The sequence below is a fragment of the Tupaia chinensis genome, unplaced genomic scaffold (assembly GCF_000334495.1).
Source record: "Tupaia chinensis unplaced genomic scaffold, TupChi_1.0 Scaffold000072_1, whole genome shotgun sequence".
Lineage (NCBI taxonomy): Eukaryota > Metazoa > Chordata > Mammalia > Scandentia > Tupaiidae > Tupaia > Tupaia belangeri.
Window position 1 is genome coordinate 783964 of NW_006159532.1, and position 24752 is coordinate 808715.

A 24752-nucleotide genomic window follows, 5' to 3' on the forward strand; every position below is an offset into this window, starting at 1 on the left:
AAAAAAAAAAAAAAAAAACACTAGGGAGTGGACACACACAAAAAAAAGTCTACCTAAATACACACCGTGGCCACGACGACTCCATCCTACCTATCTCCAAGGACGGACAGTGCAGGCCGCAAACGGCTGTCACCACCCCTCCTCGTAGGTGGCTTCGGCCCCGCTCCAGTCACCATCCAAAGGCCTGGAACCTAGCTTAGACCTTTCCTTAGAAAGAACAGAAACTACCCATAGCTCCACAGGTAAGAGCGTGTTACTTCCAACTAAAGAGTTCAGAAGATGCAGCCAGCAGGTGGCGTGGTAGCTGAAGTGTTGGACTCCCATGTGGCTAGCCATGGTTTGAGTCCTGGACCTAAAGGCTTGCTTTCTCACTTTTTCTCTCATTCTCTGCCTCTCTGGTCAAATTATTAAAATAATAATAACAAAATTAAATAATTCACAAAATAAAGAGTTCAGAAGAAATGTCCTGTAAAAAGTCCTTGGCTCAGGACCAGCAGATGGCATAATGGTTACATCACTCCCACACAGTTCGAGTCCCAGACCTGGCAGCTTAAAACTTACGCCGGGCACACGTGCACATGTGCCCAAGATCCTGAAAAGAGAATGGAGGAGAAGGGACTGCAACATGGCCATCCTCCCTGGGGGGTGATTTCTCGCTTTCTGTCTCAATGGCGAGCGCACACGCCCTATAGCAAAAATCTCTCAAAAAAATAAAGCCCTTGGCTCTGGACCTGACCACAGGCATGGTCCCGCCAGCACTTTCCTCTCTGTGCCTCTTTTCCGCCCCCACGGGGACAGAGATCCACCTCTCCCAACAGACGCCAGCCAGGATTAGTTCTGAGGAACATTCAGGGTGGAGGTGGAACAGCACCTTCCCTGCCCTGCTGGGACGGGTAAAATCAGACAACTGTGTGATGACGCCTGACACCTCCTAGAAGGTTCCTCAGGCACATCCAGCTGCTGGCTGGCCTGCGATTTGAGACAATGACCCACCTTCCCACCAAGGCCCAAGTTTCCTCAAATCCACTGCCTTGGAGGAGGAAGGAGTAGTCACCTCCTGTCGATAAAAAAAGAGCGGTTCTAAAATAGCAGGCTGCTATTATCTGGGGGAGTGAAACAAGGCCCCCTCATCCACTGAGACAGAGCTCCAAAAGAGAAGGGAGGGGCCGCAGGCAGCGTGCTGGCTAAGGCACAGGACTCCCACATGACTGGCTGTGGTTCAAGTCTCGGACCCAGTGGCTTGCTTTCTCACTTTCTCTCTCTCTAATGAGTGCACGTGCCCTATAGCACATTTTAAAATAATGATAATAATAACAATAACAAAGTTAAATAAATTATTCAAACGCACACACAGATGGGAGCCAAGAGCATGCCTGGGGGCTCTGGGCACTTCAGAGCTTACAAACCTCTAGTCTGCCTGGCATCAGCGCAGGCCCAGGCACAGTGTAGCCCAGTGAGGGCTCGCTCAAATCTTTGCTCTTTGCTGGGCTCATAGAGGCAAGGCTGGGAGCCTCCCAGGGTAACGCTACAAGGGGACTGAGCTGCGTCTGGGGCCTACTGTGCACACGTGCCAGGCTGAACACAGCATGTTCTGATCCAATGATTAGCCTCTAATACACCCTCCTAGCAAGCCCGTGAAGGAGGTGGGACATTCCACGTCGCAGGCCAGGCTCGGCAAGGTTAAGTAACTGCCCAAAGTCACAGAGCTCCCAGCTGGGCCATGACCTCCAACACCAAGCTCCTCCTGCCACCCTTGCCATCTTGCCACCGTCTAGCCCAACTGCTCCCAGCTGCACTCCTGTCCCTGCACCTCTACCCGCTCGGCTCCTCCTGTCTAGAAAACTCTTCCCTTCAATCTAGCCCGGCTGAGTTCAGCTGGGACCAGCCCCTGCTCTCCCAAAGCCTGCTCTAAGCACCCCAGCCCACCAAACTCACCGTCTCTGCTCGGTCTGAACTTTTCCACTAATGTTGTACCGCATTCTACCTGCAGGTTTCTAATTGCTTCACTAAGGCAGCATCTGTCTGATGAACCCAGGGGCCCAGGGCGGGTACCACCCTAGAACCCAGCTTAGCCCCATCACTTATCCCACCACCTGGGATCTGCCTTAGAACACAGCGTATAGCGGGTGCTCAGTTGGCCAATGGGACTCACTCCCTCCACTACCTCACCCCACCTCACTGGTCGTGCCCACCAGGATCCAGATTCTAGGACGATACTGGGCACCCCACACGTGAACCTGCTCGAGCACCCCAGGTGAAAATGGGCCAGGCATTCCATACTCACAAAACATGGCCCAGCGGACCTCCCGAGCTCTCCCCTACCCCACTGCACCACCCACGAGCTCACCCTCTTCGCAGCAACTCCATCCTTGCACCCAGCTGGTCTCTTTGGCCTCAGTAGCTCCTCTGCAAAGCCAACTCAGGACTGGTACAAGCTATACCTGCAGTGGCAGCTGGTGGCTGCCTGACCATCCTTCCTTTTTCTACCACCACAAAATTGCCCCTGGGCTCCGGTCACCACGGTGGAGGGAAAGGAATACCAGGGAATCGGGAGACAGGTCCTAGTCCTTGTCCTGCCTCTGGGTGGTTGTCAAACTTCATATAAAGTTTTAGGCCTCAGTTTCTTCTTCAGTAAAATGGGCCTAATAAAGCCCACCCCAATCTCAGAAACTGCTCCCAGGACCAGAGGAAATGAAAGTTCTTAGAAAATCCCAAAAGCCCAGTTCAAAGTTAAAGTGTCAGTCTTTATGTTTTAAAAAAAGAAAAACCTCAATTTGAGACCAAAGGACCTGCTACTTCTGCGTGGCTATTTTTACCTCCACTTTCCTTCACACTCCTGAGAGAAGATGGCAGATAGGGCAGCCATTTAAACCACAGGACACTGAGAATGCCGTCGCCAGCCAGCACCGAGGAAAAGCGCAGCTGCCATTCATGATTCTACCAGAACTTCCTTCCAGAGCCCTGACCTTGGTTTCTATCATAAATATTTCCCCTTCCAAGCCCAGCAGGAAACAACGGACTCACCAGACGGTGTCCCCACCATGGGCCAGCAGCCATCCTGGAAGGTCCCCAGCCTGGGCCCAGCCATCTCATGTCTGCCCCGAGCACAGCGAGTGGCTTGGCTCAAAAAGTTCTCTTTCATTCTTTCTTCTCTTCAAGGCAGTTGTTTAAATACTTTGCAACTTTGTGCACTCTGGCCCCCCACACACGTGGGTGACCAGGCCTTGACCCAACCTCACCAAGCTTGGGGGAACCGAGGAGGCAGCACCACAGAGGTCAGGTGGTTTGAGGTAGGCCTAACTGGTGAGGGGAGCTGCAGCTGACACTGGGGAGACCCGCCTGAGGGGCCCTGTGCACGCAGGGGCCCACCTGAGCTCTAAGCCTGCAAACTTACCTGTGACCCAGGCAGGCGACATGTTCTCAGCCTCTGGCCTCCTCTCTCCTACTCAGGCTGGGAGCACCTCCAGGGACATCTCCCCTGGTCTTCCTGACCATCCCCCACCGCTGGGTTTGAAGTGAGCTACGAGAGGTGAACCAGTGCCACCTTCTTTTTGAGAGGTGAGTGGCATGGAGGAGTGAGGGTCTGAGGACTTGCCCAGAACTCCTGGTCAGGCTCAGGGCCTCCCTTCCTCCAGTGCGAAAACGGAGGGAACATCACAGTTTGGTCACACACAGGCTCAGAGTGAGGCTCAAGCCTGACCGAGGCTCTGAAAATGATCACCGCTGAGCCAGCAGGTGGCATGGTGGTTACGGCACTGGATCCCACATGGCTCACTGTGTGGTTCGAGTCCTTACATGGTGGCTTGAAAAACAACTGGTCTTTTTGTATTTGTGTGTGTGTACGCAAAATCCCAAGAGGAGAATGAAGGAGAAGAGATTGCGGCATGGCCATCCCCTCAGAGGGTGACTTCTCGCTTTCTGTCTCTCTTTCTGTCTCTCCAGTGAGCATATGTGCCCAACAGCTATACCAAATTTAAAAAAAAAAAAAAGGAAGAACTTTTTTAAAAGTACACAGATTGGCACACACACCTCTGTGACTGGACCACAATGTCGGGATGCACCGGGCCTCTGGGACATCCAGCGTCTAGCCTGGTCTCCAGCTACTCCCAGCCTCCCCTCAGGACTCCTGCTCACCCACCAGTCACCAAGACCCTGCTCACAAGCGCCAACCGTATCTGAATCTGGAGGAATGCTAGGCCTCTCTCAACCCGACATCTTTCCTCTCAGTTTTGAACAAGCACCTCCTAAACCACCCACCCCCTGGAGATGGGGAAATAGGGAAAACGTGGAGCCTGCCTTTCTGGCCCCTCAGGGAATGCCTCTCTCTCTGGAAGGACTGCAGCTAGTTAATGCAGAAGGAAGCGGGAATCAGCAGACCACCGTTCTGCAAATTCCAGGTGCAATAAGGAACCCAGGCACCGTGCTGGCAGATGGCAGTCAGACGAGAGAGAAGACTGGCCCTCCAGGACCCAATGGCAGCGCACGACGCCATCCGTAGCTATGGCGGCCAGACCCCGAGCCGGAATCTCACCAAGCCTGACTCGAACGGTGTCAGGAAGGCGGCTGGCCAAAGTAGGACCCCAGGGCACCTCAATGAACAGTGTCTCCGGGGAGAGAAAGCAGCACTGTTTGAAGCTAAGAGACCTGGCGGCCATGTCAACCAAATGCCACGTGGGGCTCTTGTTTGGATCAAACTGCAACAGGATTTTATGAGACCAGTGAGAAAGTCTAAACCAGCTCGACCAGACATTCGGTGATAAATGACTGTTCGCTGTTTCAGGTAAGATAACAGCATTAAAACTACCCATGTTTTTGGTTTTTGGTGAAGTTTTTTTGGAGAGGTTTTTGCTATAGAGTGTGTGTGCTCACCAGAAAGACAGCGAGAGACAGAAAGCGAGAAATCACCCCCCAGAGGGGAGTGCCACACTGCAATCCCTTCTCCTCCATTCTCCTCTCGGGATCTTGGGCACGCGCCCAGCATGAGTTTAAGTCACCGGATCCGCCATCCGTAGCTATGGCGGCCAGACCCCGAGCCGGAATCTCACCAAGCCTGACTCGAACGGTGTCAGGAAGGCGGCTGGCCAAAGTAGGACCCCAGGGCACCTCAATGAACAGTGTCTCCGGGGAGAGAAAGCAGCACTGTTTGAAGCTAAGAGACCTGGCGGCCATGTCAACCAAATGCCACGTGGGGCTCTTGTTTGGATCAAACTGCAACAGGATTTTATGAGACCAGTGAGAAAGTCTAAACCAGCTCGACCAGACATTCGGTGATAAATGACTGTTCGCTGTTTCAGGTAAGATAACAGCATTAAAACTACCCATGTTTTTGGTTTTTGGTGAAGTTTTTTTGGAGAGGTTTTTGCTATAGAGTGTGTGTGCTCACCAGAAAGACAGCGAGAGACAGAAAGCGAGAAATCACCCCCCAGGGAGGAGTGCCACACTGCAATCCCTTCTCCTCCATTCTCCTCTCGGGATCTTGGGCACGCGCCCAGCATGAGTTTAAGTCACCGGATCCGGGACTCGAACCCCGGTTGACTACATGTGAGTCCAGCGACATAGCCATTACGCCAAATGCTGGTGCCAAAACTACCCATCTTAAAAGACCCCCCCTACAGCGGCATATGCTGAAACATTAACATTTACGAAGGAAGCAGTACAGGATTGGAGCTTGCTTTCTAGTAATCAGGGCCAGCTGGTGGTCCAGCAGTCACATAATGCTCTGCAGAAGGGACCCACAGGGGAAGGTCCCCAGTTCACAGCCAGGGACCTCCCCAATCACACCAGCATGTGCATACTCATGACCTGGGATTGGCTGAAGCTGGGGTGTGCACTCACGCGCTCTCTCGCTCTCTCTCTCTCTCTCTCTCACACACACACACACACACACACACACACACACACACAGAGAAGAGAAAACTTAGGGGAAAAAAAAATTTAAAAGAGGGCCAGCCCTGTAGCCTACTGGTTAAAGGAGCCAAATCCCACATGGTCAACCACAGTTCAAATCTCAGCCCCAGTAGCTTGAAAAACATACCAGGCACGTGTGTGTGTGTGTGTGTGTGTGCCCCCAAAATACCAACAGAACAGAGAAATGGAGCTAGGTTTGCAGCGTGACTATATCCCATCATGGGGTGTTTTCTCTCTCTCCTTGTCTCTGGCAAGCACAGGTACCCTCTGGCAGTTAAAATAAGAACTGAAGAGATTTTTTTTTTTTTAAAGTTTTTTGCCATATGCATGTGTGCTAGCTAGAGAGAGACAGAGAGAAACAGTGAAAGAGAAAGTGAGAAATCACACCCGGGGGAATGGCCATGTCACAATCCCTTCTCCCCCATTTTCTTCCTGGGATTTTGGGCACACATGGCTGGTATGATTTTCAAGCTGCCAGGACTCGAACCGTGGTCAGCCATGTGAGAATTCAGCACCTTAACCACCACACCACCTGCTGGCCCCTGAAGGGTTTTTTTAAAAAGTAAAAAAGCAATCCAATGCGGAGGCCACAGGGGCCTTAGATGACATAAGATCAGCTGTAATTACCAAAGCTGGGAGGTGAACATACAGAGGGCACACGAAATTATTCTCCCTACACTGAAATGTTCTATTTGAAACTTCCCGAAATAATCCTTAGAAAAATGAATTCTAACCGAGTCATGGTGGTGCTAACTAGTGAGACGCTGCTGCCCTGCAGGCAGGAACCGTGAGAAGTGAACTCTAAGTTCGAAACCTAGCCCACCCTGAGAGCGTGGCGCAATGGTGCACTCCTGCAACCCAGCTACTCAGGAGGCTGAGCCGGGAGGATCAGGGCAAAGTGAGACTCTGTGTTAAACAAAATTCAGGACCAGCAGATGGCGTGATGGTTATGTCACTGGACTCCCATGTAGTCAACTGCAGTTCAAGCCCTGGACCCGGTGGCTGAAAACTCACACCAGGCACGTGTGCATGCATACCCAAAATCCTGAAAGGAGATTGAAGGAGAAGGGATTTGCAGTGTGGTCATACCTCTGGGGCGGGGGGTGATTTCTCACTTCCTGTCTCTCTGTGTCCCTCCAGTAAGTACACACACCCGGTAGCAAAATCCTCTCTTAGAAAAGCAGTTCCTGCTCTGACTTGGTCATTGACACTAATGCTCTCCCGAGAAGCAGCCTGCAGAAGGATCCGCTTGGCTGTAGGAGCAGCAGCATGCACTAGGACATCCACGTCGTCACCCACCCTGGGGAACAACAGGAAGCGACCGGGAGGCCACATTTATGCGGGGACAGCGTATGACACCAGGGCCGTTCCATCTGGCTGAGTGTTACCCAGCGCCAAGTATGAGGACCCTAAGTCGAGGCCCTTCAGCAAACACAGTGACACGAGCACAAGCTGAAACCACCTCTGCTTGCCTCTCTGCGCCCTGCCAGGATGTGTCCTCAGCCAGCTTCTGCCTCAGGTGCGGCTCAGGACAGGCGCCCGGTCAGTGTGCGCTGACTGAGCAAGGTTTCAACGCGTAAATGTAACCCAGTGAGCAAAGCACGTCCCGGGCCCACCACGACCACACCTGAGACAGGAGGTGTCCCCGTGCATGGAGACAATAAGGCGGCTGCAAAGTGAGCAGGTTCCCGGGGCCTCTGTGCTCGCCCTGGGCCACTAAGCTTTGGGGAATGTTCTAACCCGTCTTTATAACAAGCAGCCCTTCCAGCTGTGCAGCCTCACCACACGGATGGGGATCTGTACACACTTCGCCCTTTCTGACCCACAACAGGTCCAGCCTCATGGCCTGGTGGTTTAAGGGAGCTGAATCCCAAGTGGCGGACCATGTGGTTTGAATCCTAACCCCAGTGGCTTGAAAAACACACTGAGCATATGTGCCCCAAATCTCAGTAGAATGAAGAAACAGAAAGGAACTGTGGCATGACCATGCCTCATGTGGGGGTGCTTTCTCCCTCACCCTCTTTCTGTCTGGCTCTCTGCCAAATACATGTGCCCTCCAGCAAATTAAAAAGGAGAGAGAGGAAGAGAGAAGCTGGATCCCACATGGCAGCCGTGGTTTGAATCCCTGGCCTGGTCAGCCTGAAACGCACCGTGCACACATGTAAGTGCCCAGGATCCAATAGGCGGGAAGAAGGGGTGACGGTGTGACCAGAGCCTGTAGAGGGTGCTCATCACTCTCATTCACCTTCATGGGCATGCACACGCACTTCATTGCAGATAGAGAAAAACAACAAAAAAGAAAAAGAGACGTGACCTCTAAATTCTTGCACTCTTCCTCGCTGAGGGCCCTGGAATAGCTGTACTGGGGAAGAGACGTCCAATTCCAGGAGCTGCGATTTTAACTGCTCATTATTAAAGTGTAAGTTGACCACCGAAGCTGACAGGGTGCCAGGAGAGGACATTTACCATGCAGAGGGGCAGGATGTAGCTACATGGTGCTGAGGGCTTCAGAAACCCAAGGCTGTGGCCTCCTGGGAAGAACACTTCAGATGGGCCACATGAGAACTGGACCTGGAACGTCCCCAAGCCAATGGAGCCAGCGGAGGTGACAAATCCCCATCCGAGCCTGGGCTCAGGCCCATTTCCGCCCAGGAATTCTGGACATCCAACCAGGCTGACGGGCACCGGCCACACATGCAGCACCCTGGCCTGCTCTGGGCAGAGCACTGCAGACCACAAAGGTTGCCTGGGGACTCCTGGTTCGAACACAGAGGGCAGGAGTTTAAATAAACAGCCAGAGACCGCACGGGGATGAGGTGCCAACTTCTGGAGGGGTCAGCCCATTGGTAGGAAGTGGTGGAGAAGCAGCCTCTCTAGACACAGAGCAATGCCCAGCAGCCCACTAGCACCACAGGGACGAGACTTGGGTCAGGGTGATGTGCTCCACGGAGCTGGGAATGAGGACCTCTGCTTCTTATCCCTGTTGTGCTCCAACTCACATGGGGCCGCGGGACCCGCTCTCCCCCTCAGGCCCCACTGCCTCACCCACAGAGGGCTGGAGGTGCTCTCAGAGGCCCACACTGGGATCTGAGGGCTGACAGGGTGTTCTGCAGCTAGGGGGAGCACCACAGGACACCGGCCCACCGACGGTCCCCAGAGCCCTCCCAGTCATTGAGCGTTCACTGAGTGTCAGCATCTACTGACGTCACCCCTGTGTTCCCGACGTCCAGCAGTGCCCTGCAGGGGAAGCGCGTGCATCCAGCCTGGTAGGCAGGGAGAGATGTTCTGTGGACACCCCGCAGATGTCAGCTCCCTCCAACCCCCACATCTGCATTCCTCCTCCTATCAGCACAGGCTAAGCTGGTTGGCCCCTCTCCTTCTGCACGGTTCTGGGGCTGGAGATGTTGACCGTAACAAAGTCCACTCCAGGGTCTGCTGACCACATGCGTTTGCACAGCGCAGAGCTGTTAGAATGTTGCACATGGACATGCAGAGCTGGCCTGAGGCCCCTTCTCATCCTGAGCCAGCTGGGACAGCTCCAATTGCTCTGACCTCAGGCGGGACACAGGCCCAGCTCAAGGTCATGTGGGAGAGCCCAGAAGGAAGTGTCCTGCCTTTCTGGCTGAAGGGGACAGTGGCCTGGTCGCCAAAAGCTGTGAATCCTAAACCCAAGGCCATGACCGATTTCATGGGTTCAAATGAATTAAGAAATACAGATCTGTTCTGACCATCTCTACTTGAAGGCAACATCCCGTCTACCTCTCTGGTACGAAGCCTTCCTTTTACAAAATACCAACAAATTAGATAGTATTGGGTCATTGGAAAAGTCATGACACATTTTTGCATAGAAAAACACAGAAAAATATGTCATCACTTTTCCGACAACCCAATAGTTTACAGCATTTCTATTGCTTCCTTTCCTCTTTAAAATGGAATACTTTTAACAAAATTACACAGAGGCAACCACAGAAAGGTTCTTCCCTTTTTAAAATCAGTCACTGAAATCTCACCATTTGGCCATTAAGGTCCTTTCGGTTCTCTCTGTCTCTAACAATGGAGACAAAGGTTGTGTGGGACACCACACAGCCTCTGAGATCTCACGCTACTTAAAAACCCTATGACCAGAGCCATAAAGCAGAATTCCCAGCCCTCCTTCTAAGCAGTGGCACATGAATTGTAACAGCCTCAGAAAGAGGGCCTAGAGTCGACACTGCACTCACAGGGAACTCGGAGCTGGGGGGAAACGACATCCCTGGTCGGGTTGGTCTGGAACGCCAGGCACGCATGTGAGTGCCCGAGACAGGCTGCAGGCCTGGAGGAAGGGGACCGGAGCACGGCGTGACCAGACCCTGCGAAGAGTAGTGTTCTTTTCCCTCACGAGTGCGTGTGCACACTCTATCATGAAATTTCAAAAGAAAAAGAAGGCCCCCAGCTGCTGCACCCCAAGCTCAGGTCTCCCTCTAGCCCTGGCCCAGGCAGCAGCAGTGGGTGAGGGTGACAGTCCTGTGCCCTGCAGCGAGACAGTCCCTGCAGCAGAAAGGCCACACATTTTTGCATAGAAAAACACAGAAAAATATGTCATCACTTTTCCGACAACCCAATAGTTTACAGCATTTCTATTGCTTCCTTTCCTCTTTAAAATGGAATACTTTTAACAAAATTACACAGAGGCAACCACAGAAAGGTTCTTCCCTTTTTAAAATCAGTCACTGAAATCTCACCATTTGGCCATTAAGGTCCTTTCGGTTCTCTCTGTCTCTAACAATGGAGACAAAGGTTGTGTGGGACACCACACAGCCTCTGAGATCTCACGCTACTTAAAAACCCTATGACCAGAGCCATAAAGCAGAATTCCCAGCCCTCCTTCTAAGCAGTGGCACATGAATTGTAACAGCCTCAGAAAGAGGGCCTAGAGTCGACACTGCACTCACAGGGAACTCGGAGCTGGGGGGAAACGACATCCCTGGTCGGGTTGGTCTGGAACGCCAGGCACGCATGTGAGTGCCCGAGACAGGCTGCAGGCCTGGAGGAAGGGGACCGGAGCACGGCGTGACCAGACCCTGCGAAGAGTAGTGTTCTTTTCCCTCACGAGTGCGTGTGCACACTCTATCATGAAATTTCAAAAGAAAAAGAAGGCCCCCAGCTGCTGCACCCCAAGCTCAGGTCTCCCTCTAGCCCTGGCCCAGGCAGCAGCAGTGGGTGAGGGTGACAGTCCTGTGCCCTGCAGCGAGACAGTCCCTGCAGCAGAAAGGCCAATTCTGGCACACTGACCTCCTCCATGGAAAGAGAAGTACCTGAATAGAAGGAGCCAGGCTTGGCTCCGGCTCGCCCTGCCAGGTCTCGCCCACACCCCGAAACTTTAGCCTGAGGTAGCCTTGGCCCAGACCCATACTGGGGGCCACAGAAAGGAAGCCCTGGCCAGCCCCTGCAGCCTGCTGCCTGGGGTGGCCTGTTAGGGACTCTGGTCCCAGAGACCCCACCTCCAGGGGCTGTGACAACTTGAATGAATTTCCAGCCTGGCTAGCAAGGGAGTCACCCTCCTGCCAACTGGGCCTCCAGAGGAGAGTGGGGCCTGACAATGTCCTGGGAACGTGCTGAGGACGCCACGCCACGGGCTAGGCACGCGCGACCACTGCCATGGTGGAGGGGTAGCAGATGAAGGCTTTCTGGGCCAGACGCCGGCATTACTGTGGCTCTGCCCCTCAGCGCCCCGCCCTCTGGTAGAAAGAACAACACAGTGGTGTGGTCACAGCAGTCAACACCAGCCACTCCTGCCCAGTGAGGCGACACCGCACCTCCACTCACCCTCCCCACAGCCCTGCTCCCAGGTGCCATCATTCTCCCCTGGTATGAGCAGGGAACCTGGGCAACTGAGGCTCTCGGAGCGAGACCCAGACCCTGACACTCATATCCCCGAGCCTGTGCAGAGAGCCGGTGCACACCACGGGCCCGCCTCCTTCCGTGGGCCCACACACGAGCTTGGCCCTGAGCTGGCGTCCATGTGGATTTCGGGAGGTTGCACCATTCCTGGAGCCGGGCTGCTTGCTGCTCCTAAACCACTGCGCAAACAACACAGTGCATACTGAGCTCAGGCGTTCCCTCCCAGCAGCTGGCATCCTGGCACATGCCAGGCAGGGGTGCCTATGTGACTGGCCTCCAGCACACACCCTGGGCGCGCGGTCTCCAAGGAGTTCATGGGAAACATTTCACACATGTGGTAACTCACTGCTGGGGAATCAGCGTGCCCTGTGTGAGCATGCATAGGGAGAGGACTCATGGCCCCCGGGCCTCTCCCCATGGGCTCATTCCCTCTGCAGACTGCCCTGCACCCCTCTGCTGTAAGGAATCCGAGTTGTGAAGACAGCTGCAAGCCAAGCACCGTGAGTCCTTCAAACAAAACATCAAACCCAGAGTGGTCTTGGGAACTCCCAAGACACAGGCCAACCAAAGAATGCAAATCTCGGTCTGGGACGCCTTGGGAATGAGCGGGTGTGCAGCACGCTTAGTACAGTACCAGGTGTGGGCTAGAACACCTGTCCACTGCAGTCAGGCCTCTGGGTCTCAGAGTCAAGGCTGGGCTTAAAGGTGAGCAGCAGCTGCTCACTCCTCATGGTGAGAAATGGCATGCAAGATGGGGAGGGGCCAGACTGAGAGTCAGGTGGCCAGGGCCGACAGCTGGCTCTGCATTGAGGAGTTGGCACCTCAAACCTAAGACCAAGGCCCTGGCCCCAGAGCAGACCAGTTAAACCCGACTCCTTGGGGATGCAGCCCAGGCACATGCCCAGGTGAACCTCAGGAAGGCGACAGCCCCTAGATCAGAGGGTCTCAGGCTCCTCTGCGCATCAGTCTTTTCAACGCAGCTCTCTGGGGCCACCTGGTGGCCATGCTCTGGTCCCTTCATCTTGCTCTGGTCCCTTCATGGGGCCTAAAATAGGGTTCAGGGTCATCCCACGCAGAAGTCAGCACCACCCTGGCCTTTGGGATAGGAGTGGGAGCCTTCTAGGGAGGGGGTAAGAGTCCTTGGTTAGCCCTGCTTCCTCCTTCCTCATGAAAACATTCCATCTCCAGAAGGCAGCCAGAGCACAGTCTCTAGACACCCCAGCCACACCACCCTCCACTCCCCGTTGGCACGGGACCAGAGCCCACGTACCTGCCAGTCTTACCTCTGACAGCTTCTGACCAGACCGTGGGGACACTGAACCATGCACGCTGCCCCCAGACCCACCTTGTGCCTGCAGCCTCCTGGCCTAAGCCCACACGGCCCCTCCCGCCAAGCTCTCATTCCACGAGGGCTGCTCAAGGCCAGTCCGTGGGACTCTCTTGTGGTCCCACAATGCTCCCTGCTCCACGGCACACACCCCAGCAGCTAGAAGATGGGAGGGCCGATCGTGTTGGGGGTTGGGGAATGTTAAGAGGGCTCGGACAGCCTTGCCGGCATGTAGCGGGGCCCCAGGTGCTTCAGAGCAGGGCTGATCGCGCCTCCAGCTGCACAGAGAACGGAGCCTCAGTTCTTGGCCCTCTCATAGCTCCCTTGGAAGGCAGGAGCTCATACTTAACTCACTGCTGCCACCTGGTGGCAGCCTATGACACCACTGAGGGCACCCAAGGTACCTATAGCTGCCTCAGGACACTATCTAACTGGTGGTGGCCCTGCACAAAACAAATCTACCCAAGTTTGGCAAAATCCATCTTCTGAAACTCTGTAAGGCCCTTCCCCTCTCCACACAAGGCACCCTCTTAATCTCTGCATCCCTCCCCAGTTGACCTCTGATCTCAGATATATCTGACCCAGACACGCTGCCTGCCTCCACCTCATACCCACCCTCTGCCCCAAGCAGATTCCGATCCATGACCTTGAGCCAGGGCTTGGCTCTGTCATTTCACAAACATGCCTGGATGCAGGTTGAACACAGGGCTGGCTTGGGACAGGCTCCTTCTAGACAGGGGCCACAAGCAAAAGTTGCCCGGCCTAGAACACAGGCTGGCACGTCTGTGCCCTCTCTGCATCACGGGAGTGCCTCTCCCAATCCCTAGCTCCCACCGCTGCACCCTCCTCTGCCCCGGCAGCCAAGCAAATTCCCCGGGCAACAAAGAATAAGAGTGGGCAGCTCGACACACCCCCCAGAGACTGGAGGTAAGAACTCCAATGCTCATGCTGGCCTGCACCCGTGACTGGGCCGGGAGGGCCGGGCGTGACAGAGCAGGGAGCACTACGGACCAAGGCACACTCGAGGGCACATTCTTACTAGACAGACTGACGGTCGAGATTTTCACATGAACCCGGGACTACTAAAGAAAGCACCTCGTGGGACCAGCAGTTAGCGTAATGGCTATGTTGCTGGACTCCCATGTAGTTGACCGTGGTTCGAGTCCCGAATCCGGTGTCTTAAAACTCATGCCGAGCACGTGTGCGTGCACGTGCATGCCCAAGATCCCGAGAGAAGAATGGAGAAGGGATTGCAGCATGGCCATGCCCCCTGGGGGGTGATTTCTCGCTTTCTGTCTCTGTCTCTCTGTCTGGTGAGTGCACACGCCCTATAGCAAAAACCTCTTCCCCCCCCAAAAAAAAGAAAGCACCTCATGTGTAATTTAAGGAGTTACTCAAGAGCCATTATTAAGGCCCAGCGTGGTGGCACAGGCAGAGTGGGCATTTCTGTGTGATGCTAGAGGCCATGTGGGAAGGCTCCATGGGGGTGTGGGCATGGGTACAGACTGTGCCCAGTCCTGGGCAGCCCAGACATACGCAGGCCCCCTGACAGCTGGGGCTCGGCAGGGCTAACAGGCTGAACAGCTTCTCTGCCGGCTACAAAACTGCCACTCACAAAGACCCCAAGGGCCCCCACCGATCCAGAACCTAGAGGGTCTCGGGCGTCCATCCGATAGGCCACCCTGTGACTTGGCCGGGGCCACAGCGGTTGTTAAACACCTTGCCCATCACCTCTGCACTCGCCCCACCTGCCCTCCGGGATCCGGTGGGAGCAGTTTGGGGCTGGGATATTTCCACCTGTCACCTCTACTTCCAGCAGCTGGTGCACGGCCCGCAGGACCCCGGCAACCCAAACGCACGTGGGCCTCCCCGGGCCGGGCACCCGGAGGCCCGGGCCAGCGCTCACCTGGCGGTAGGTGCAGATGATGATCTCCCGCAGGTGGTAGTGCATGGGCGTCATGGTCTCACTGACTGTGTCCAGCGCCGCATCCACCTCCTTCTTCACGCAGTGCCCGTCAGGCAGCAGCTGCACCACCTTCATCACTACCTGGGGTGGGAGCAGGGGGTGAGCACGTGGGGAGCCAATGGGGTGCAGGAGCCCCCAGCCCCAGAGCCCTGCTCCTTGGGTCTCAGGCTGGGTGCAGCAGGGGCCAGGCAGCTCGGAGGCCAGTGCTCCTCTTCGTCACACTGGAGACCTTGCTGGCTGCGCTGAGGACCAGTGCAGACCTCTCGACTGGACACAGCTCTCCACAAACATACCGGAAACCTGGGAAGCACGTGCTGATTCATTTTTCAGTTATTTCAGGAACTCTGTGGCTTAAAATCGGAGGCAAATTTTCCTTAAGAGGGTATGGAGTACCAGTATCTGCCAGTGTTGACCAGCTGTTACATAAGTCCCACCAACTCACAAAGAAACATCACACACTGCACGTGTTCACATTTTCAACCTAACACTAACAAAGCCTTTAGGAAAACCGGGCTACCAGACCCAACCTGTTACACGGTGCGCACAGAAAGCAGACCAAGAAGTGGCTGGCTGGCTGGCTGGCTGGCTGGCTTTCTTTTTTTCTTTCTTTCTTTCTTTCTTTCTTTCTTTCTTCTTGACAGCATATCGTTATGTTATCCAAGCCAACCTCTAACTTACAATCCTCCAGCCTTAGCATTTTGAATTGCTGGGATTATACGCACAGGCCACCACAACCAGCCTTTAGGTTGGACTGGGAATCAGACCCAGGCCCCCTGTGTGTTACCACCTAGCAGAGAACAGCAGCTTAATAGCATGCACCACCATAGCTGGGCCTATTTTGACTAATATAGTTGTCTCCTGCATTTTTTTTCCTTGATTGTTTCTGAATTAAGGTGAATAAGAAAAAACAAATTTAAGTTGCCCTGTCCCCCAAAATCTCACCTGTACTCAGCTATCAGGAGATGGTAGCTGTGGTGATTATTTACTTTGTATTAGAACCCTAAATTCAACCAGTATTGGTGAAATTCCCAAAGAAGAATGATACTGAAGGAAAGGGGAGATGAATGTATATTGCTTGTGAGCTCGCAGATGTCCTGTTGTTCTTAGTGAAAACTAGTGTGCACTGAGCACCTACGTTCCAGGTCTATTTTTTCTTTCTTTCTTTTTTTTTTTTTTTCAAGCTTATGTATTTATTTCTTCCAGGAAAGAGAGAGAGAGATAGAGAGAGGCACCCCCAATGGGCTGATCATGCTGCAACTGCCTCTGGTCTCAGCCGGCCCGGGTCACAGCCACACACATGCCCAGTTAACAGGACCTTCCGATGGGACCCAGCTGTGCCAGCACCTCACCACCACCTCCCGCAAGAAGTGCTTTGCTTCAGGAAATAATTCCATTACACAACATGGGGGTAAAAGTAGAGCTGAGACTCGAGCGATGCGGTATCAAACTGCACGGGTCCACTGACCTACGGGCTTCCTCAAAGAGATGGGAGACGGTGCATCTCGTGAGCGGTGCGAGCGTACAGTATATCGTACTGTAAAGGCATTTCCTTACGCTTCCGAATAACCTTCTCTTCTCTCTAGCTTACTTTAAGATTACACAATGCAAACTTACAGTATCAATAAACACCACGTAGTACTAAAAATGTATTTTCTCTTAGATTTCTTAGTAACATTTTCTTCTTTAGCTGATAATTGTAAGAACACAGCATTCACAACATACCATGTACGTGTTAATCAACTGTTTACGTTACCAGTAAGGCTTCTGGTAAACCATAGTTAAGTTTTCAGGAAGTCAAAAGTTAAATGCAGATTTTGGACTGCACAGGGGTCAGTGTCCTTCAACCCACATTGTTCAAGAGTCAACTGGGATTTAAAATGTTCGAGAGGAATGCCAGGCACGGTGGCACGTGCTGTGGGCCCAACCACCCAGGAGGCTGAGGCAGGAGGCTAGTAGCACAGCGAAACCCTGTCTGAAATAAAACCACGCGTGTGTGCACACATGCACAAACTTACACGCACCAAAATGTTCAAAGCATAACCAACGCACAACTGCCATTTGCTATGCCTTCAATTATAGGACATTGCAACGATCCCCCCACAGCTACAGGACGGTAAGCTGACCCAAGGTGCTGCTTCTGAAAGTGTTGGAAGCCGTGCTTCAAATGCACCCTCTTGCAGAACTCGGATCTGTAAAATGGATAGCTGTCACACACAGGGGCTGCTAGGGCATGGAGCAGGTGTGTGATGGCCTCCCCTGGGGCCCTCCTGGCCTGCCCCTATCAGGCACTGCAGGGCACGGGGAATTCAGCATGGACTCCACCACCCCCCCTTACTCCTAGGAAGCCTGAGGCCTGTAAGCTCACTCTGCAGGGCAGGGCTCTCCACCTGGCTCTGCCCGTCTCAACTACATCTGAACCCTCTCAACGAGTCCACCGACACTGCACCCCTCCACAGCCTGCCTCTAACCCAGGCTCCCTCACCCTTGCCTCCACTGCAGGAGCCCTGACTGGTGCCCTCACCCAACCCCGGTGGCCTGGCAGACCACGTCTCTCCAGCTCCCAGCTGCAGTCTCTTTATGGCTGCCTTGCTCGGTGCCAAAGCTGCAAGCTCACCCAGGTGCACAGGTCCACCCTGCCAGCCCCCACCCTTCCTCTCCCATAACTCCTCCCCACAAAACCCACCCACAACACCTGCACTGTCCTTCCAGAGCCCGGTGACACCTACTCATCCACACACTCGCTTTCACGTCTACTCCCCTCTACGAAAGGGCTTTCTGCGGGCACCTGGCATGGTGCCTGGCTCCTGCTGGGTGCCCCCTCAACAGCTGTCAAGTGAGTAAGTGAGCTGTACCTAGCCTGACTCACCTCGCTCTGGCCACCACATCTCAGGGCCAGGCCCACGTGAGGTTCTCAGCAAGACCTAGCCCAGGGCTGGGCATACCAGCAGTGTGAGTTGTAGCCAGGTAGCAGAGAACTGAACAGGCTATAAGAAACTAGCTGAGCTGGTCCACAGCTAGTTGGGGGAGCTGCCCAGTCCACACCCTAGTCCCAGGCAGGTGCCCAGGAGGTAGAGTGCCCTCCTGGTCCCCCAGCCAGAGGGTTGCAGCTTTTTCAAGTCCATTTCATGGGAGTCAATCCTAGCCTCCCTCCTGAAGCTGCTCATCCCCCTGAATTCTAGCCTCACAAAGCCAGAAACCCAAGGACACCCAGATGCCCCCCTCACCCACATCCAACTGTTGGAACCGGGCTGCTCTGGCTCACCCATTGACCCCTTCCTCACTCAGTCCCTGCCCCCCCCCTCCCCGCTTCCTTCCTGGCCTCTCCATTCCACTCACTCTTTTACGGGACTACTTGTTGGGACCCCCAACTGAGAATCTGATCTTGATCTCCTCTGCCACCCCCACCCCCCCCCTAGCCCCAAGGTCAGGACCAAGGTCAAACACAGGGTATGCATCTCCAAGTCCTTTGCATCTGGGTCAGCCCTGCCTGCTTCTGTTCTGGCCCATCACAGCCTTACACAGTTCTTGCCCTTCCCAGAATCTTTGCACACCTGATCCCTCTGCACACTCCCTCTCCTCAGATGGCATGTTCACTCATCTCTCCCAAACGGACTCAAATGTCACCTCCTCTGAAAAGTCCTCTTGGGCTCCCCCGGTGGCACCCTCAGTCATCAGAACTAGTGACTACTCTGGGCCTCTCCATATTCCATTGACTGCTCCCCGGTGGGACTGTGGGCTCAATGAAGCTGAACTAACTGCACTGTAAGCTGGTCTAGACACAAGATTATCTTGGGTGGTAAAGTTGGAAGTATAGGCTTGTCTTTGGGTTGCATGATGTAACTCTGGAACACACATTTCGAGGTCCACAGCCCCACCACCTCTGTTATGGTGCTTTAGGGTAATGAATGAACTTGGCTCCCCATGCCTCAGTCTTCTCACTTGCAAACTGGGAGCAGTAAGGCACCTACCTTTCGGGAGCTGTGAAGTGTGAAGAGGGAAGTCTACACTGATCTCCTAGCACAGGGCCTGCTGTGAGGAAGGGGAGACCTAACTGTCACATTTGAAGGGGTGACACGAAGATGAAAAACACCACTGGTAAATAGACTCTCATATATAAGATCAAATGATTTTTTAACAGGAGTACCAAGATCATCCAGTGAGAAAAGGACAGTCTCTTCAATAAATGGTGCTGGAAAATTGGATATCCACATGAAAAAAAAAAAAAAAAAAGGAGCTCCTTAACCTTGTAACATACAAAAAAATTCACTCAATATGGAAAAATTAACTCAAAAAGACCTAAGTGCTAAAACTATGAAAGTTTCAGAACAAGGCACAGGGGGCCCTGTAGTGTAATGTTTAAGCATTATGCACAAGAAGCCAGATCCCACATGGCCAACCAGGGTTCAAGTCCTAGACCTGGCAGGTTGAAAAATACACCAAGCACAGGGCTAGCAGGCAGTATGATGGTGAAGGCACTGGACACTCCCACATGCCTGACCACGATTCAAGTCCTAGACCTGGTGGCTTTCTTTCTCACTCCTCCTGCCCCCATTTCTCTCTGGTCAAATTTAAAAATAAATTAATAAATAGTTTTAATTAAATAAATAATTGTTTTTAAAAAAGAAAAATACACCAAGCATGTACATGTGTTCTGGATCCTAACAGGATGTTGAATTGAGGCAGAAGGGGAATGGGTACCTGTCTGTCTGTCTGTCTGTCTGTCTCTCTCTCCACACACACACACACACACACACACACACATATGTATATATATAAAATAATAGCCTAGGAAAAGCTTCAGAACATTGGACTTGGCAATGATTTCTTGAACATAACACTAAATGCACAAACAACAAGAGAAAAAATAGGTAAATTGGAGTTCATCAAAATTAAAATCTTCTGCACATCAAAGAACACCATCAACAGAGTAAATAAGGCAACCCACTGAATGGGAGGGAGTATTTGTGAAAATATCTGCGAATCACATATCTTATAAGAGATAGATATCTGGTATACATAAGAAGTCCTAAAACCAACAACATTGAAACAATACAAAAAGGGAACTTAAATAGACATTTCTCCAAAGAAGATAAATAAGAGGCTTTCAAAAAGCTTGTGAAAAATACAAATTATGAAAAAATTATGCATGGATTTCAAAAATACTTTGCACCAAAATAAACTTGTACTTTCATTCCATTTTTCCACATAACTGTTTGAAATCTGCTCCTACAAGTGGGAGCTCAAGAAGATATTCAGCATCACTAACCATAAGGGAAATACAAATTAAAACCGCAATGTGATACCACTTCATATCCATCAGCTATTATCAAAATAACAGAAATCAAGTGTTGACGAGGATGTGGTCAAATTGCAACACTGTGCCTTGCTGGCGGGAATATGAAGTAGCGCAGGTGATGTGGAAAACAACATGGCCGCTCCTCAGAAAAAGGAATCACCACATGATCCAGCAATTCTACTTCCAGAGAGAAACACTAAAGAAATTAAAGTGGGGACTGAAACAAATATTTGTACACCTAGTCACAAAAGCATTACTACAGTCAAGAGACAGAAGCGACCAAGTGTCCACCAGCAGATATTTGTTAAAGAAATATTTATTCATAATTATATTCATAATTATTATTTTTTAATTTGACCAGAGAGAAGGAAAGTGAGAAAGCAAACTGCCAGGTCCCAGACTCAAATTCCATGTGGGAGTCTAGTGGCTTAACCACCACGCCACCTGCCAGCCCCTCCACCAGCAGATTAATGAACAAACCAATGTCTACATGCACACAATGAGATTTTAGTCAGCCTTAAAAAGGGTGAAATTCTGACACATGCGACGACATGGATAGACCCTAAGGACATCATGCTAAGCTGAAATAACCAGTCATAAAAGACAAAGACTGTATGATTCCACTTCTATGAGGAACTAGAACAGTCGAATTCATAAAGATTACAAAGGAGAATGGTTTACAAAGGAGTTGCCAGGTGCCGGGGAGGAGAATCCGGCAGTCCTTGTTTAATGGATAGAGTTTCTGTTTTATAAGAGAAAAAAGTGAGATGAATGACGGTGATGGAACAAATACGAATGTTCTTAATGCTACTAAACTGTACAATTAAAAATGATAGGACAGCAGATGGCATGATGGTTCAGGTGCTACATTCTCACATGGCCAACTACGGTCGAGTCCCAGACCTAGTGGCTTGAAGATCATGCTGGACCCGTGTGCATGAGTGCCCAAATTCCTGAGATGAGAATGGAGGAGAAGGAATTGCGGCATGGTCATCCCCCCTAGGGTAGTGACTTCTCACTTTCTCTCTCTCTCTCTCTTTCTGGTGAGTGCACGCACCCTACAGCAAAAACCTTAAAAAAATGGCTGACGTGAGTAGGTGGTTTAGAGTTTGGAGGCACTGGACCCCATAAGGCCAGCTTCACAGTTCAAGTCCCAGACCCAGCAGCTCAGGAATCATGCTGGGTACGTGTGCGGGCATACCCAGGATCCCAAGAGGAGAATGATGGATAAGGGATTGTGGCATGGCCATCCCCCATAGGGGGTGACTTCTCTCTCTCTCTCTCTCTCTCCGCTCTCTCTCATTCTCTCTCTCTCTCTCTCTGGTGAGCACGTGTACCCTATAGCAAAAACTTTAAAAAAAAATTTAAAGGTTAAAATGGCAAAAATTGTTATGTATCATTTTACCACCTTAAAAAAAAAAAAAAAAGGCAAATCAGAGGATCAACCAAAAGAAGGCAGAGTAGAGAGGACCATGGAACACTAGCATATGCAGAAGCCCAGAGGCGGAAAGGGCTTGAGGAGCTTGAGGAACCGCGTGGAGGTCAGGGTGGTGGACTGTAGGGAGGGCAGGGAGAGGCACATGGCCATCTGGCCAGGTAGACAGAGGCTGGCCACGACACTGACAGCCAGAGAGCCAGGAGCCCACTCTGAGGGGATGACGCTGCCTGCTCACGGGGTGTCTGAGGAGAAGGCACATGGCACCCAGCAGGGGCGGGACGCAGGGATGGCTGAATATGCTTGGTTAGCAGCTGCCCACTGAGTGCCTGAACTGAAATGGGAACGGTAGAGCAGAGGGGCCCCACACCAAGGTCACCAACCACAGCCTGGTCCCAGACAAGATGGTGGCCAGTGACCTCCCCCAGGGCACTCTATTCCCTCTCCCTGATTGGCCCTGGGGTGGAGGCAAGCTGCCCCTCCCTGTGCCCCGGTTTGCATATCTCTGAAATAGGAATCATGGCACAACGAGCTGAAGGAAGTGACAGCGCTGGAAAGAGCTTTGAAGACTCCCCGACCTGCCAGGAGGAGGACTCCTTCTCTTCCTCCTCCCCACTCCCGCTCAAGGGCCCCCAGGGATTTCACAGGCCTGCTCACCTGAAACTCGCCCTTGGTGAACTTGGCATCAGGTACGCTCACAAGCTCCTCCTCGCCCACCTCGGGGAAGCCCTGAGAGAGGACGGTGCTGGGACAGGGCGTCCACCCAGGCTGCACCTCCCCCTGCCAGGACCCCAGGGTGTGCCCGGGACTGATGGGGCTCTGCAACCACACCCCCACCACAGCCAGCGTCCCCGAGCCGGTGCCCCCAGCCTGGGCAGGCCCCATCCTCACAGGGGAGGCCACACATACTTGGATGTGCCAGAAGGCCAGCACAGCCACCACCATCGCGGTCGTCGTCCGGCCCTGGCCGCTGAGACAGCTGAACACAAAGCCGGTGCCCGGGTCCTTGGCGAGGGCCGCCCGCAGGGTCTCCAGCAGTCGGTCAAAGTCCTGGGTGGGGAGCCCACAGTCTGAGCCAGCGGTGCCTGCTGCCACACACACGTGCAGTGTGGCCCTGTGCACAGGTAGCCCTGGTGCCTGCAACCCTGTCGGGCTCACAGCCCGGCATACAGACAACTCACTGGAGTACACGTGAGACCACAGGCTTGTGAAAACCACTCCCCACGAGCAGCAAGTCTGCCCTCACCCTACACCCAGGAAGGGACTCGTGAGCAGACACTGCTCACGCCAGGGACTCAAGCTATCCCACATGTACACTCCAACGAACACTCACTGCACAAACTCCACGAAAGCATATACACCACAGGTGTGCACATACTCCACAATGTCACCCACACACTGCGTACACATCCCCCAACACGGACGGACACACACATACCCACAGCCCTGTAACACACACACTCACCCCTACACGCTTACTGGGCATGTGCACACACGCACGCAGCATGCGAGGCCCAACTGAAAGCCTCCTGAGATAATCCCCCTGTGTGGATGCCACTCTGCTGGGCTGTACCCTGGGTTACATGGACCCCTGGCCCTGCTGCCCCCAGCAGCTGCCCCAGCCCAGCCTGGTGCCAGCAGAAGGGCAGAGGCTTGCCACAGCATGCAGCCACCAGGAGGCGACAGACAACAGGCAGCGAGACCCACAGCGTGGAGCGAGGTCAGGAGGGGACCTGCAGGACATCCCTACAGCACTACCCATGTACCACGCAGTGTATCCACGTGCCTGAAAGACACACACAATGCAAATGTCCATGAGGGTGGACGCAGGGTCCACAACAAGTTCATGGAAGTGTGTAATACAAAAAAAACGACGCACAGATTTTTAAAACTTTCTGCACCAAGAAACTCATACTTTAAATCCATTTTTCCATGAACTTTCTGAAATGTCCTCATGTGTCACAGACCTACAGATCCCACATGCAAACACCCTCAGAGTCACACGCAAGCACTCCACACAACAGCCTCCCACACGACTCCACGTACACACACTACATGACCCCACACACATATCCAATAAAGACGATCCTAAGCTCCATAAAAAGAACCACACCACACATGAACCTACTCCTCAATGGCACCTACACGAAACAAACACAGCCCCCAACAAAGACACTCGCACACCACAAACTGTGGCCATGCCCACCCCACATATATACATCCCTGTAACACACATGCACACGCACATGCACATGCACACTCACACTCACCCCAATGGGGATACTGAACAAACAAACACGATGCATGAGGCCCATCTCAAGACCTGGCGAGGTAGTTCCCCAGCTCCACAGGGCAGCTGGAGCTGCCTTCTCCTCCCTGGGCCCAGCCCAGGCCTTCTGGCCATCCCTAGAGACCTCAGCCTGCCCTCACCTCTTCACGGGGGGCACAGAAGTCTGGCACCGGGATGCGGTGGTAGCTGAGGCCAGGGTAGGCCCCGCGGTGCTGGCTGAAGATCTCCTGCGTGGTGAGACAGCTCTGGAACCTGTGGGTCGGGGGGCCCTCAGTGCCCAGGGAAGGAACGCTCAGGTGGGTCTTCAGCTGGCTCTCCAGGGCCTGGTGGAGGGCAGACAGAGGCACAGGCCTCTGAGGCAGCCTGCAGGTCCCACCAGGCCAGCCTGCAGGGCTGGGACCCAGCCTGGCTTCTAGGCTCACTCCTGCCCCTGTGGAGTCTTGGGCATCAGAACCACCCGCAGAGCCAGGCAGGGGACCAGGGCACTGGACCAGGGGCCTGAATCAGGCGCTCCCCAAGTACAAATCTCAGTGCCTCAGTGTATCCATCTGGGACCTTCCAAGACCCTCCCCGGCCAATGCCCCAGGCCTCCAAGGCAGGCTGTGGCGGGCAGGAGGTCTCAGCTCCAGCTGCTCAGGGCCCACAGGGGGC

The 24752-nt window shown here is 53.2% G+C and overlaps 1 protein-coding gene across 1 annotated transcript in view; it reads right to left on the bottom strand.

Annotated features, from left to right (window-relative positions):
- The window catches only part of PALD1 (phosphatase domain containing paladin 1), a 45020-nt gene that overhangs the window by 7015 nt on the left and 13253 nt on the right, over window positions 1-24752 (bottom strand). The window contains exons 14-17 of the mRNA XM_027767733.1: window positions 24242-24429; window positions 22721-22861; window positions 22469-22540; window positions 15021-15161 (exon numbers count right to left, since the gene is read on the bottom strand). Of these exons, the coding sequence (XP_027623534.1) occupies window positions 15021-15161; window positions 22469-22540; window positions 22721-22861; window positions 24242-24429 (542 nt within the window). The remainder of the gene's footprint in view (window positions 1-15020; window positions 15162-22468; window positions 22541-22720; window positions 22862-24241; window positions 24430-24752) is intronic.